At 40.1% G+C, this 15,334-nt stretch overlaps 1 protein-coding gene across 3 annotated transcripts in view; it reads right to left on the bottom strand.

Annotated features, from left to right (window-relative positions):
• Positions 1 to 2,505: 2,505 nt before the first annotated feature.
• LOC133490830 (vitamin D3 receptor A) overlaps positions 2,506 to 15,334 on the bottom strand; it is a 98,768-nt gene continuing 85,939 nt past the window's right edge. For all 3 annotated transcript variants that reach the window (XM_061801381.1, XM_061801398.1, XM_061801390.1), the window contains exons 7-9: positions 14,191 to 14,342; positions 12,580 to 12,696; positions 2,506 to 11,631 (exon numbers count right to left, since the gene is read on the bottom strand). In XM_061801381.1, the coding sequence (XP_061657365.1) occupies positions 11,378 to 11,631; positions 12,580 to 12,696; positions 14,191 to 14,342 (523 nt within the window). In that variant the 3' untranslated portion in view covers positions 2,506 to 11,377. The remainder of the gene's footprint in view (positions 11,632 to 12,579; positions 12,697 to 14,190; positions 14,343 to 15,334) is intronic.

Below are 15,334 nucleotides of genomic sequence, written 5' to 3'. Positions count from 1 at the left end.
GGGGCCATTTTTGAAATGGAGTTTTAAAAATAAATTTTAAAAAAGTTAGTCTGTATAAAGAATGTAAAATAGTTTTTTTCTAGTCATAAAAATTAACATTTTTTAATGTTAATTTTAATTAATAATTTCAAGATGGATTATCCAGCTTTTCAACTGTAAATATTTTTAGGTTTCTGTAGTCCTCCGGGAAAATAGACCGATTATCTTTGTGTTTAATCAAAATGTGACATCTGCTTTTACTGTGCAAAACAAATATTTTGCCTCATTTCTGACATTACAGACCAAAGCAGTGCCCCGCTCATAATCCATTTATGTTTGTACATTTTATGCACTTTCAATTTGAATATTGTTGAATAAAGGGATGGATTTTTTTTTAACCCCAATTCTGTTTCATCCCCCCAAACCCCCCCAAAAAAAACTAAAAAATGAAAATAGATGACTCGATAATTTAAAAAAAGAAAATCCTTAGTTGCAGCTTTACAATAAATATATTTTAACAAAGCAATTTTTTTGGGGGGGGGGCAAATACAATAAAAAAAATAAATGTTGAGCAGGGTAAAAATTAGAGACGCAAGTGGGCTGTATATGCCCCAAAGCACAAACTTTTGAGGCAACCGAAATACAGTCATTGACAGAACCATCAATGAGACTTCTGCACCAGTCAATTTTTGGTATTTTGGTCCACAGCTCATGAGGAAACCACTCCAGATGTTAAAGACATGAAGGTTGCCGATCGTGATCAGGCTCATACAGGACACTTGAGAACAGCCCAATTTATTTCTTGATTTATTTGTACCTCTTTAGTGTTTTAACTGTATGTTGTGGGTCATTATACTGTTGCAAGACCAGTGACGAGTAATCACTTAATTCGAGATTCCTTCCTGACACGAGGCAGCACATTTCTTGAATTCCGAAATAACTTGATCGGAATGTAACCTTGGACACTAGCGCCCTCTGTTGACCACAGGTGTTTACATGCATCTTGCGACATCAGAAAATGGAAAAAAAAAATTTGTGAACAATTACATGGCACGTAAAAATGACAATATGTTGTGTATTTTTAATAAAGGAAAACGTGACAGTGCTCAATATGAAAACTACACCCTCTTTGTAAAAAAGAACAAATTTCTGAATCTTGATTATAATATTAGAGTCACTCGTAGTTGCATTACTCGAATTCTAAAATGTTGTCTCACACGACTCATTCATACGTGTACCCATTTTCCCAACAATGCAAATTAATTTATTCACTCTAATTTAAGTTTTTGATTATGTATCAGTGTTGCAGTATAGTATGTCAAAATATTACATTTGAAAGGAAATGCAACGTTTTCTAACAAATCTGTTGTGGTGTACTCAACCATGTTTAGCACTGTAACCCTTTTTTTTTGTTACATTACAGTAAATACCGTAATTTCTGCCCTATAAGCCGCGACTTTTTTCACATGCTTTCAACCCTGTGGTTTATGCGGTGATGCAGCTAATTTGTGCATTTTTTTTTCTAAGCTTTTCCGTACCAGCATGAGAGGCTATAACTTAGTAGCTAATAACCAGTAATGATTAAATGCGTGCAAATTTCCCCGCTGATGAATGAGCCTCAACTGTGACAGCCACAGCTTTATCCTGTCAGGTTGACCCCACGGGAGGTTAAAGAAGGAAAAATTTGGGTGCATTTTCTCAGTTTTGGTGCAGAACAAGTTGGCATCTTGGCTTAGGTAGAATGAATGGTCTGTAATGCTAAGCACCGGTGACGTCAGGGGCGGAGTCAAGGATGTTTCTTCCGCGTTTGACTCTGAAAGCTGGCACATATCCAGATTCTGCTGGGATTTCAAATATGTTCTTTATTTTCAATTAATGTCCAAAATATATGTAATAATAATATTACTTCACATTGGAGGGGTTATTGTACATATGAATTTTGGGGAGAGTCTTCCTTTAAGTCATGGAGAATTTTAGAACAGGGTTGGGAAACCAGAGTGCAGCAATAAATACCATTTGAGTTTTATCTTGATGAGAACTCACTGTAGTAATCGTGTTGAAGACTAAATGTAATTTAACTGCATTAACACTGATACTGGATGAAGTTAAGTTTAGCTCTCCATCCATTATCTTGAATGCTTGTCCCCATCAGAGTCCCATACGAGCCAGTCTATTCCAGCTTACTCTACGCTAAAGGCACGGCAACAATCACATCTATGGATGATGTATATTTTCCGTGAACATTTTTTTTTTTTTTAAATGTGGAAGTAAGTCAAAGTACCTTGGAGAAAACATGCAAACTCCACACAGGAATACCTGAGCCTAGATTCAAACGCAGAACCTTAGAACTATTGTATAAGGCTAAAGTGCAAACCACTATCCACCCCAAAACATTAACCCCATGGATGGTTATACTAGAGAATAACAAAATAAGTATTTAATTCTGACATCATGTTTTCATGCATTGTTGTCCTCATGGACCGCCAATTTAAAGAAAGCCACAAACGCAATTGGTTGTTTTGCATCATTATGTACAGCTCTTTTATTTGTGATTTGCTCCAAGCATTATCAGTTTTCTTTCTTTTTTTTTTTTTTTTAACTAGATACAATGCATGTAATCGAAGCACAATGGATCAAATGCAGTGAGAAGAGCACAAAAAAAAAAAAAACAGCAACATGGCCAGAGCAGTTGACTTCTTACATGTAGAAAAGAAATTACTATCAGACAGGGCTTTGTAGTCATGGGGCCATCGACAATGAAAGCATGGCAACTGTGAAATGATGAAACCCCCTCAAAAAAACAGGAATGAGGTCTGGCAGGTTTTACTGCATGGTGGTACTTATCTTGGGAGGCTACTCCACTGCAACTGTACCGCTTGTATATGAAAAAATTCAAAGATCACAGTCTGCTGAATTTATTACATCCTCTTGAAATTTTTTTTCGTGTCATGAAGTGAAATTGAGAAAATATACAAATCAAGAAAGATGTCTTGATTTCCATTAAATTAACTTGGGATGTATGATAAATTCCCATGAGCAGGATACTGTTGAAAACAACAACTATGTAAAATGGTGAGATCCCCCCAAAACAAAAGTGTAGTTATGAAGCACTACGACAGCGTCATCATCACCACTACAAAGACAGATCATCGTGCATTAAAAGCCCTGATATTGTCCCCAAATAAGGCTGTGGGTTGTAGGCACACCAAGGTACAACTGAGCTGAGCAATTATGTGCATCACTTGAGAGATTTTCACTTGAAAAATGGACATGGCGCATTTATATAGACATTTAAAAACAAAAATACACAAGTGCATCATTGGCAGCTGCTGGTGAGGGAGAAACAAGTGCACTGCGATGTGCGCAGCATCTGTCCGGGAGTCTGTATTTGCCCTGCGGGCATCACTTGTACAGGTGCGTGAGCGTGTGGATGCGCGAGCAAGCGAGCAGGCGGGCGGGCGGTCAATCAAGCTAGCGCATTATACACTGGAAAGAGGTAGTGCAGAAACACAACCATACATGACAATTCAGTCACTCTCCTCACAAAAACTTGATCTGAACCAAACACAACAGTGTGGACCAGGCTGACAAAACAATACGAAGCAAAAGTTCACATTTTTAAACTGGGACTCTGCTTAAAAGGGAAGTTTGCAATTAAAAAAAAAATTAAGTTAAAACATTCAGGATGAAATGAGAGTGGTGAGAAAAAAAAATGTATGAAAAAAATAATCACGCTCTTTCCCCATCTTGTACACTAAAAAGATCTGGAAAAAAAAGTGACAGAAGAAATACAACCAGTCAAACCTAGTAGTGCACGACCCAATCATGTTCCTCAGAATGACTTGTTGCGTTGGTTTCGGGGAATTTACTCAAACTATGAAAGAATATCCATCCACCTCCAGAAAAAAAAAAAAATGTCCATCCCTCATTTGCCAACGACTAGCCGTGAGACTAGCAAACAGAGGCGAAGCAAAGTGACGGCAGGCAGCTAAACATTCAGAAATGGTGCAGAGTCAGAGTCAACATTTAGTCTTATAGTAACACCATATTACAAGTAAGTCATGCAGCAAATGTAGCAGCCTCGGCTAACAGGGGCTCGTTTACAGTGCTACTGCTAGCTTGCTATTGCTAGCCCTACTATTTTGTTGAAGATGGACATGCATTATCTTGAGTTTATTCATTAGAATTCTACGCACTTTCATAATCGCACGTCATAAGCAAAGGCTGCATTTGAGAATCAGGGTCGTTCACATTAGTGAGGGGTGTGGCTTTGCAAAGGGACCGGGAAGGGAGACGCGAGGCTAAAACCAAATCTTGCTAGCAGTTTAACTGCAAACTCCCCTTTACTATGCAGACATGAAAAGGGGAAAAAAAAACAAATAAAGGAACATTTACGTCATGTTTTCCACGCCAGCCTGTACCACACAATCGTATTTCACAAAAAAAAAAAAAAAAAACACTCAACTGCTGGGTCAACTCAATATTTTCGTGTTGACATCACAACATGTTTGGCTCTACATAGTGGTGAACTACAATTTCTTCTACTGGGTGAAACGTCGAAAGAGAGGACGGACCACTAGAAATCCGTTAACACATTTGGATTATTTGTCCACCAGGAAAGGGGATTGGCAGAGGGTGGTGCATATAGCTACGATAGTGTCCTTAGTGGTGAGGCAGTGGGCGTGTGTGTGTGTGTGTGGGTCGTCGTTTGTGTGTGGGAGTTCACATTCACAGTACACCAATGAAGGATTTTTGCGAGCTGAGAAAGAAAACAAGGCCGTTTGCTGAGGTCAGTTTTAAGATGCTGTGTGACAGCTTGGTGTAGCCAGAACTAGATGGAGAGAAAGAAAAAAAAAAAAAACCCCAAAAAACAAACAAGGCCAGATATATTCATGAGATCTAAAAACGGGATCCCAATGTGACAATGAAAGGTTTGAAAGAGAACAGCGATACAAGAGCAAAGCGGACAAGAACATGTGTGGTGTGAGGGTGACAACCTCAGTTTGGATTTACTGACAAAACCGTTCACTGAGACAAAAGTCAATTGATAAAAGGAAAAAAAAAATAAGTACAACAGGAATTAAGTCACAGAATTTTCTGAATAAAGAAACAAAAATATGTTTTAAGTCATGTTACACCTACATACTGTAATGTATATCAAATAAGTTCCCATGGTATATATAATTTCATATTGGTAACTTTGAAGCTATGCCTATCCTAATAAAATATGTATCAAATGATTTTTTGAATAAAAATGACAGATGTCATAGTGGGAGAAGAAAGTATGTGAACCTTTTGCAATTTCTTAAATTTTGCATATTTTGGTCCTAAAAAGTAGTGGGCTCAGATCAATCAGAATAAAGCAGTCTGCTGAACCTAATACCACACAACCGTATGTTTTATATTTTTTGAGCACGTACGTGTAATTATTCACAGGACAGGGAGGGGAAGAAGCTAATTAACCCTTGAATGTTACTAGCCGACCCTCCTTTGCCAGCAAAAACCTCAACCAAAGGTTCCCCGTAGTTCCAGATCAGATGTGCACAAGGATCAGGATGCATTTTAAACTATTCCTCTCGATAAAACTGTTGCACTTCCTGGGATGTCTAGTCATGCCACAAGCATCTCAATTGGGTTGAGGTCAGGGCTTTGATTGGGTCCATCCAGAACAGGTCATTTCTTCTTCTGAAGCCATTCTGTTGATGATTTGGTTCTAGTTTTGGACCACTGTCCCCTTGCTACACCAATCTCACATTAAGCTTCAACTGTTGGATCAATGACCTCAAGTTGTTATGCAAAATATTTTGACAAACTTGCAAAGTGATTTTTCTATTGATGATGACATGCTGTCCAGGCCCTGAAGAAACAAAACACCCCAAAACCATGATGCCCCAGACATAATGTTTCACAGTTGGTTTGTGGTTTTGATGTTGGCACGGTGTGCCATTTTTCATTCACAAATGACGTTACGCGTTCCTCCCAAACAATTCAAATTTGCTTTCATCCAACCCACAGAATATTTTTCCTGTGGTGGTGTGGAACATCCAAGTGCTCTTTAGGAAACGTCAAACATTTTTTCACAGGAACTGCCTCTTCCCTTGGTCTTCCCCCATGAAATATGTTCTTGTATGTTTTTACGTATTGTAGATTTGTCTACAGAGATGTTGGCAAGTCCCCGTGATATCTGTAAGTCTGCAAAGTGACCCACTAGGGTTGTTTATTGACCTCACAAATCTTTTTGCGCTGTGGTCTTGCAGCCATCTTTATAGGACACCTACTCCTTGGAAGAGAAGCAACAATGCTTGGCAGTGTTTTAGAGAGGCAAGAGCAGCTTTAGGCCACACCTCCAATCTTGTCTCACAACTGATAAGCACTTGGGAGCCTCTGTACCCTCATTTTCTCGCCCTCTCCTGTCAATGTATTCATATTGTCAGGAAAATATGAAAACATGTTTGCACGGTATTTATTTAAGCAGACTTCATTCTTGATTGAAACAAAGATGAGACTACATTTCATAGCCAATTTAAGGAGGATCAGGTTTCTCACGGGTTGTACTTTTTTTCATAACCTCATAATCTGTTTTTAGTCTTCAGACATTACAACTTTTTCCCCGTTCATTCATTAGTGCTATTTGAACAAATAGTTTGTGAAATTAGGACAACATTACGAGTGAAATATTACAAATTCACTTTGGTCAAAATACAATAAATAATACATTATTAACAACTACAAGTTTATTCTAGTGATTTCTTTTCCCCCCTCAACTTTTTTCCCCCTCTATGTCACCTTCCTTTGACAGCGTCAGAATTAACTCCAAATATCCTCTTTCAACAGGTCGTTCACATTTGGGAGGCCAAAATGAGAATTGCTGCACTGAACTAGCATAACCATGGGAGAGGCCTTGTTGGTTTGATTTTCAAAAACATTTTTTCCCCATTCCAATTTAATGCTGGGTTTACTTGATTAGGTTTATTTTCTCTTACTGATAATGGTGTAAATTATGTCCTTTTGACTGACGCACGTATTTGCCACATTCAGACTCTGGGGAGGCGGGGGACTACATCAAAGCAACAGGCTGGCTCTCTTCAAGAAAAGACAAGACAAGTTCCCAAAGTATTATCTCCTCACCGCAGGGTAGCCACCTAGCAAAGGGAAATTTCTGCCGGCCCACTTCGACGCTTAAGATGATGCGACCAACTAAATCATGTATCGTGCATATTAAACATTTATCTGATGCGCTGGAACCTATTGATCTCCCCTTCCTGACATCAAGTGAACAATAGGAGGCTTTTCATTACCACTCGGAGGTACACTGGTTTGAAATCTCAGGCGATGAATCCTGTGATATGTTGAGGTAAAAAAAAAAAAAAAATCGTCCTCCATTTGAAGAGATCCAAACGGGACAATGATGACTGTAGACGACATAAACATATCCTTTCATTTAGTGTTAAATTAAAAAAATGGGTTCAAAGACAATCATGTTGCGACACAAAATCACAAGATACTGTATAATGAATTTATGTGCTGAAGGGAGAGGTAGTATGTTTGGTTAATGCAGCGCTAAAGCTGAGCTGTAGACACTGGACAAAAAGAGTGCTGATCCAAAAACGAGGAAAAAGCCAGAAAATGAGAGTAAGTAAGAACTTCAAAACATTGGGATCCACTCACACACAGCGAGCGGCCGACTGTACTCTACAGCTGTCTTCTACACAACTACGCTCTGATAAGAGAGTGAACGTGCGTGCGTGCGAGGAGTTCATGTTTGGTTCCCTTCAAGGCTATTGATGTGAGAAGATATTCCATATATGACTGAGGTATCTGTTTCGATGATGTATAGTGATAGAGGTTTCTGAAAGTTGTGCTTTCACACCAGTAGTTTGCTTTCTCTGATCCCAAACAGTCGATGTGTTTGTAAACGTGGTGGAATTTTGCAGACTACCGCACATGAGAATTTGGCACAGGGCACTTTAAAGGGTGTACAAGGTCCAACCTCGGGCTATTTGTGGCCCAAAGCCAAATAGGATTTAAAAAAATATATTAAAACAGAACATTAGGGTGTTGGCTTAGGAGCACAACAAAAGTAAAACAATTTTATGAAAATGTTAAAATATCATGAGAAAGTTAATATTTTCTCAAGTGGGGTACGCACATATTAACAATCCAGTCAATTTTCAGCATTTTTGTGGATCGTCACTTAGTGAATTTGTGGATCCTGAGCGGTAATCCTGTCTGCTGTGTGTTGAGAGTGATTTTCTTTCAACCTTTCTGCCTAGAAATCATTGAAATCAACTCAAAGGGACCAAAGAAAGTTCAGAGGGAAAGCACCCCAAGTAAGGCTACTGAGGTGGAGTAGCTAACCTGATTGGAAGGGACGAGAGGCTCGACAGATTTAATTCAACCAGTCAGCAAACGCGGAAAAAGAAGGATGCTTCGTTTGCCAAACATCCTAAAGTTGAGCAATCTCCCTCCTTCGACATGCATTCCTTTTTCAAACAGGTGATATTAATGTTGCTGAGTAAGTCCAGTTTTCTTTTTAACTCAAAAACAAGCATTTGTTTCTTTTCTTCAGAGAATGTAAATTCTTAGAGCTGCAAAGTGAGGCAGAGTAGTGAGCAAGGTATCATCACACTTTGGGTTGAAAAGGCGACAAGTCGTCGTCAGTCACTGCATATCCTGCCGACTTGAGGCAATACTCCTTTCAAATTTTCTGTACAAAGTCTGGTGGAGGTCCAAGTATAAAGTTATAGCGGGGTGTGATAAACCGGCATGTGGGCATTTGTTGTTTTCACAGTTAAGCGATAGTCCACGGCAGATGTTCCCATCAGCCCTTGGTGCACCGAAGAAGCAGAGCCGAGACGGCTGCTGGGTTAAAGCTGTGGTGAGTCATCGACTGGAGTAATACTGGCTCCTGCAGAAGATGAGGCGGTATGGCGGTTGGTTGATAGTTGATGATGAGGCACGCCCATGCTGGTGGCCACTGGCTTAATGTTTGTGTCAGTGATATTGAGGCAGTGTGAGTTGACCATCATGCCACTGGGGCAAGAATTCACTCCTTCCCTTAACGTTGTTGATATGGCGTTCAGTCTTCTAAGTATTCCGGTAGAAAAGCGGGAGAACTGTGTTGTTTCTCTGCCCTAAAAGCGAGGATTAGTGTTGCTCAGTTAAAACCGAGGGAGCATGGAAAAGTGTCCAGGAAGGGGTGCTCCCTGCTCATCACTCATCCATTAAACCAAAAGTTCTCAGGCAGCAAGCCAAGCACAAGCTACACAATGTGGATTAGCGCAATACAGAAAGAACTTTTAGTCAAATCATCAATAGTCCTTCAACACTGCAAAAAGCTTATCAATTAACTTCTGAGAGAGAATGAAAACTACTTACACCCACAAGCTTGGGATGGGTGGAGAGGACGCTTTGTGGCGGCCACAACGACTTGTCCGTTTGTTTAATGCATTTAAGGAATGTTAAGTGACGAGAGTTTGATACATTCCACCGATGCTAAATAGTTTGCAACTGTTTGGTTTCAGAACGGTCCAAAATCTGAAAAATAATCATAACAAATTAAAAAAAAAACAACCTTGTTTTGCTTACTCCGACGAGTCAAACGTGTTCACTGGAAGCGTCGACTCCATCCACCAAATTGAATAATACAGCACCAGGGTCCATAACTACTAATTGCATATAGTGCCTGTAACTCCAGAGCATCTTGAATTTTCTTAGTATTTTGCCTACATTAAATTCTAAATATGTACTGTACAGACCAGACTGAGCAAGTGGTATTTACAAGAGTTGTCCACAAGGGGGAGCTCTAGGCCTGCTGAGGGGCTGACAAGCGACATGTCCTTATTTTCTGTCTCACAACATTTAGTGTTCATCCTGAATAAATTAAAAAAAATTTTAGCTGTGGGTCCAAAGTCTCCACCCTCCAATGGAAGGCTGGAAATGTACTTTAGCGTTGACCTGTTTCATTGATACAATTAACTAGGAATGGGGCTATGTGGTTAGAATTATTATTTGCAGCTTACATGAACTATTATCGAATACAATTAGAAATCACAGTGATGCAGAGAGCTTTGAAAAGGTTATCTTCTGATTGTAAGCTTACGCCTGACACATATCATCAACACCACGTACACACTATCAGACAGAACTTTTCCCTGAGGTAACAGCGAGCAACTATCTGCTGCTGTCTTAGCAGCCCAACTAAAATACGGTGGATAGCTGCTATCCACCACAACACAACGTCATCTTTGTCAGTCAACTTCACAGGTCCAAAAAACAAACTAAAAAAAACAATGGGAGATTCCGGGGCCTCAGCCAAGGTCTGAACTCAAACCCCCTGTGGTCCACCAATATTTTGTTATACTGCATACACAACATAGGACTCCTCTCACAGTGCATTCATCTGGTCAACAAGGACTCAGAACACACACACACACACACACACACACACACACACACACACACACACACACACACACACAGTGAGAGGGGGGCCTTCAAATCTTATACAGCAGGCTTTCCCAAACTGAGGGTCACCGATTGTCTGAGTAGAACTGTTTGTTAATGATCGTCAAATAGGCAAACACTCTTGAATTTTGTTATAAATGCGTCTTTCTGAGATCTATAGCATTAGTTTATGTACAGCTGATGTCAGTGTTAAGTTTAGAAAGTTTTGGAAACACTGCTATATATTACACATTAGCAATGTGCTTCCTCTGAAGCACCCAACTGTCTTAAATACTGTATATATATTTGCAGATACTGTAGCAATCTAGTTCAGCTTATACATTTCATTACTGTAGCATCATACATACATTCTGGCAAAATTCCCTTTTGACTGGACAGCAAGGAATTCCAACTGAGTGGGTCTCTCTCGGTCTAGGTCCTGACAGGCTTTTTCCTTCTTCACCCGAGCACAAATACACAGAGCTCTTTTGTAACCAGCAAGTATTCCTCTAACATTGCCGTTGTTCGGATGTCTTGGCTCGTGCTCGTGGGTGGATAGACGGATGCAAAACTTTGTATTCCTCTGCAATTGGGCAGGTGTACAAGGCGTACCGTGATGAGGATGACGGAGATAAGGGTTGGTAGTTGAATCCCTCTATCCAGCGCATATAGTTGACAGACAATTTGGGAGACTAGCATTTGGGGGTGTTCAGAAGATGTCAAACTGTAATAATGTGATTATTCAAATGGTGCAGGTATCCACAGCATCCTTGAATTATGAGTTTCATACATCCAGGAGTCTTGCCAGCAGGTGTCTAGATGATGAGGAAGGAGTGTGATGCATGAGGATGAATTTACTCATGTTATCGGCCTTCAAAGGCAGCGGTTTTCCAGCAGTGGTGGTGATGGGGGTTAAGGGAATAAAGGCGATACCTGTGAATTTGTGTGTCTACTATGAAACCTCACTGCCAAAAACCTCCAGCACCAGCGGGGTGAGCTGCATGCTGTGTTCGGGCTGGAAAGAGAGAGAGCGGTACTGCTTGGAGTGCTCCTCGTTCAGGCTGCGCAGGTCGGCCAGCTTCTGGATCATCTTGGCGTAGAGAAGGCGTCCACCCGGGTGGTTGACTCGGATGTAGGCCTGAAGTGTCTCCGACATGTGGTCCTGCAGCTGCTCGATGCGGCCGTGGTCCTGCACACCGGGACGATCTGCCATGAGGGAGAGCAATGGAAAGGAGGATGAAGAGCAGATATAAAGTAAGAGGAACAGTGAAGTTTCAGAATTAATTCATCTGTCAAAGCAGTGATGTCTTTCAAAACCTATGTGTTGAAAAGCAGGCCACCGAACGTGCACATATTGTCGTGAAGGCCATTTCTTTACCATTCTCACAAACTCAACCTCTAGTTTGCACTTGGTCTATGAAATTTAGGAACCCCTCAGAAATTAGGGGACTTGAGCTTGAATTTATGATTCGGCCCTTCTTTCCGTAGCTGACAGCATGTGACTCTCTTTAGCAAACCACAACAGTTGAGAAGTATCAAAGGTGCTCTACAAGCCTATAATCCAAGACATTTCTCCTTTTTAAAATGTAACAGGCACATATAATAACTGGGCAATAATGTGGTAAAAGACCTGAATATGTTGAACATAACCTGACTTGTATAAAATAGTATCTTTTTCCCCCCAATAATTTAGATTAGATTATTATGTAATTAGCTTGGTATAAAAAAAAAAAGCCTTTGCAAAATGTATTAATTTGGCCCATAACCTATCAAACTGTGAAAGTGCATTTTCAGTCGTGCATCCCATTACCAAATGCCCTGTGGCCTGGTGGTTGTGGACCACTGGATTAGTACACAAATGGCTGCATTGTGCACAAGCAAAACATCTTTGATTTTGTGCATTTTAACTAATAGCAAATATTTGTTATGGTCCACATCCGAGAAGCTTCAGGAAAAATAGTTTGCCAACTGCAGTCTCAAAGCAGAACCTCGTGACAACCACACTAATCATTGTTGCAAAAGAGCACATCTGTGGTTAAAGCAGAGAGGGAATATGTTGGCTTCAAAAAGGTTGTGGTTTGGGCTATTGTGATTTACAAAGGTTTGGCTAGTATTAAAATGCCATGAAAAGAAAGGAGGCTGAGCAAAAATTACCTGGGGAGAGCAGGCAGATGGCCATGAGCAGGACATGCTCCTCCTCATGCAGGTTGAGCTTCTTCAGGCCAACCTGGAACTTGACCAGCGGCTCCAATAACTCCAGAGTGTGACCCGCTACACAAGGAGGAAATTAACATCAATGGTATTGCACAAAAACAAGGCTCCAAACATTAAAAAAAAAAAATAATAATTCTAATACACACCCAACATTTGCAATTTGGACCATCATAATAGTTTCAACATGACAACATGAATTCTTTTCCTTTCAAGCTTGTCCCGTTAGGTGTCGCCACAGTGTGTCATCTTTTTCCATCTAAGTCCATCTCATGCATCATCTTCTCTAACACCCACTGTCCTCATATCCTCCCTCACAACATCTATCAACCTTTTCTTTGTTCTTCATCTTGCTCTTTTGCCTGGCAGCTCCATCCTCAGCACCCTTTTACCAATTTCAACATTTAACATGAATCCATCTTGCTATATCAATGGTAATAATAAAAGCTTTTTTGGAAATTATGTCTATCTTGATGCACTTGACTGCCTCAGTCACTTGCTCTGTTACATACATGAACTCAATTGTGAGCACTTCTATCAAAGGAAACCAAAGGCTAATACGATACTTTACTTTTCAATAATTTAATTGCACGTATGGCCACCCTATTGCTTCCTGCAAATGTTTAAAGGCAAAACTTTGATGTGCAAGTGGAAGCATCAAATTAGTGTCTGGGCAATATTTGTAATAATCCAGCCTCCATAGAAATTTATAGAACAAAAGGGCTTCGTACTACCAGAGATGACCACTTTCATGTATTTGTTCATTTCCACCTCAGGAACTTGAGACCAGAACTAGGACCTTTTGGTGGAACCTTGCAGAACTGCACTTGGTGAATTTGTACCACTCAAACTAGAAATTTTGCCAATGTACTAAGTGTTTGGATACCGGGAAATGTTGTCCAAATGTAGTTACAAGGGTATCAGTGCCAAAATAAAACCTCGTTTTGTCACCTCTCAAAAGGTTCCTTTGGGACACTTAACCCTATACACATCTGATTGGATGGACACTCTCCACATTTCCTGTGTATCAATGGTCGTAACATATTGGTTCCCAGGAAAAATTTAGCTTGAGGAAGTACCAAGAACTAAGTTACAGAAACATCAGGTGGAAATGAAAATTAGGTAAGCAAATAATCCCCATTAGACCACACGCAAGCACAGATGTGATCATGCATCTGATCATCTGGATGTGGTGTGTTGATGCTGTGTTGCTGTGTGAATGCGCACACAGTTAAGGTATTGTGTGAAAGCCAAATAATAAATATTAAACGATGCTTTCAAATGGACTATGTGAATGAATCATGTATTTGAATACAAAGAAACTGTGTACACTAAATTATCCCTGAAGGGGACAACTAACCATGTGTTCATATTTGTGTATACAAATGCGAAGAAGCATTGTTGGCTGAGGTTTCCCTGGGGGCTGACAATTCACGGTTGTTTTCCTCTAAATGAAATAACAGAATTGGATCTGGACAGAGCCACAAAGTCCAATCTCAACACTTGCACATCAGTCATGCGTTTAACGTTGTAGACAAGTTACAGGAAACCAACCCTTTGTGACATCATTGATGCAGTATTTGAAGTCAGGTCCTCCACAGCTCCAGGACATGTCCTCCAGGCTGAATGACTGATTGGAGCGCAGCATAATAATCTCAATGGCGCTCGACTTCAGCAGGGCAATCTGGTCTTCTGCAGTCAGTTCTCTAAATCATATACAAAGTTACATACTCAATACAAAAGTATAAGAGTTCAGTACTGCACTGTGCTTGTGCCATGGCTTGATTATTTGCAAAACCAATGAGTAAGTTTGGCTGTGATGAAGATTTTGACATTTTGACCTCTCAATTCATAAAGGAGGTTTACTTATTCCGACCCTATACAAACAAATCACAAGCAGGCGTGATGAGATTAGCGTCTGAATATGTTCATCAGGGTTTCCTGCTGAGCGTAGACAGCACATTCCATTCAGACCATATTGGATCCATATCAAGTCTGTGATAAACCACTCACGCAAAGTGAAGGATGAGTTTCTTCTCAGAAATCAGAATGGCCATCACAGCAAACCACAGGTGAGCTGGTCAGTCCAAATTCAAATAAACTAGCCTTGAGAAGAGGAGTTGTGGTTCTGGTGTCTTTAAATAAAGTAAATATTGTTTTCACCAATGCCACCAGAAATGAGTCAGTTTTCCCAACTGTTTAATGTATTAGCATGACACTTTTTCCCCACAGCAGGGTTGGGCAATGATTTTCCTATGATGGGTCATTTCAGTTTTTAAATTAATCAAAATAAAATATGACGCAATAACCCAACAAACACTTATACATTTTTGTGAGTTACACGTTTTGGCTTTTGTAATACAGTACTTCCTCTGAGGTTAAATAGAATTGCATGGCAGGCCACATCAAACGCTCTCATCTACTGTACATGCCATAGGCTTCCCGGCCTAGAGCATTTGTTAATTATACAAAGCTCAGGTGAATTTTCGATTTGGTGTAGATGATGAACACACTTCAAGTGAGGCCCAATCACATTTGCATCGTAGCAACAACAGGGACAACAACAAAAAAATGGGCACGTTGTTTTTTTTTTTTTTTGGCAACAGACGAGTAACAAGAATTCATTCTGAGAACACATTTTCAGTCAGAAAATCAAGGAGGGTTTCAGAAAAGCAACGTTTTTTAAGAAAAACTTTTT

This window comes from Syngnathoides biaculeatus, chromosome 2, assembly GCF_019802595.1.
Source record: "Syngnathoides biaculeatus isolate LvHL_M chromosome 2, ASM1980259v1, whole genome shotgun sequence".
Taxonomy (NCBI): Eukaryota; Metazoa; Chordata; class Actinopteri; order Syngnathiformes; family Syngnathidae; genus Syngnathoides; species Syngnathoides biaculeatus.
This window is presented reverse-complemented; position numbering and strand designations above follow the sequence as displayed.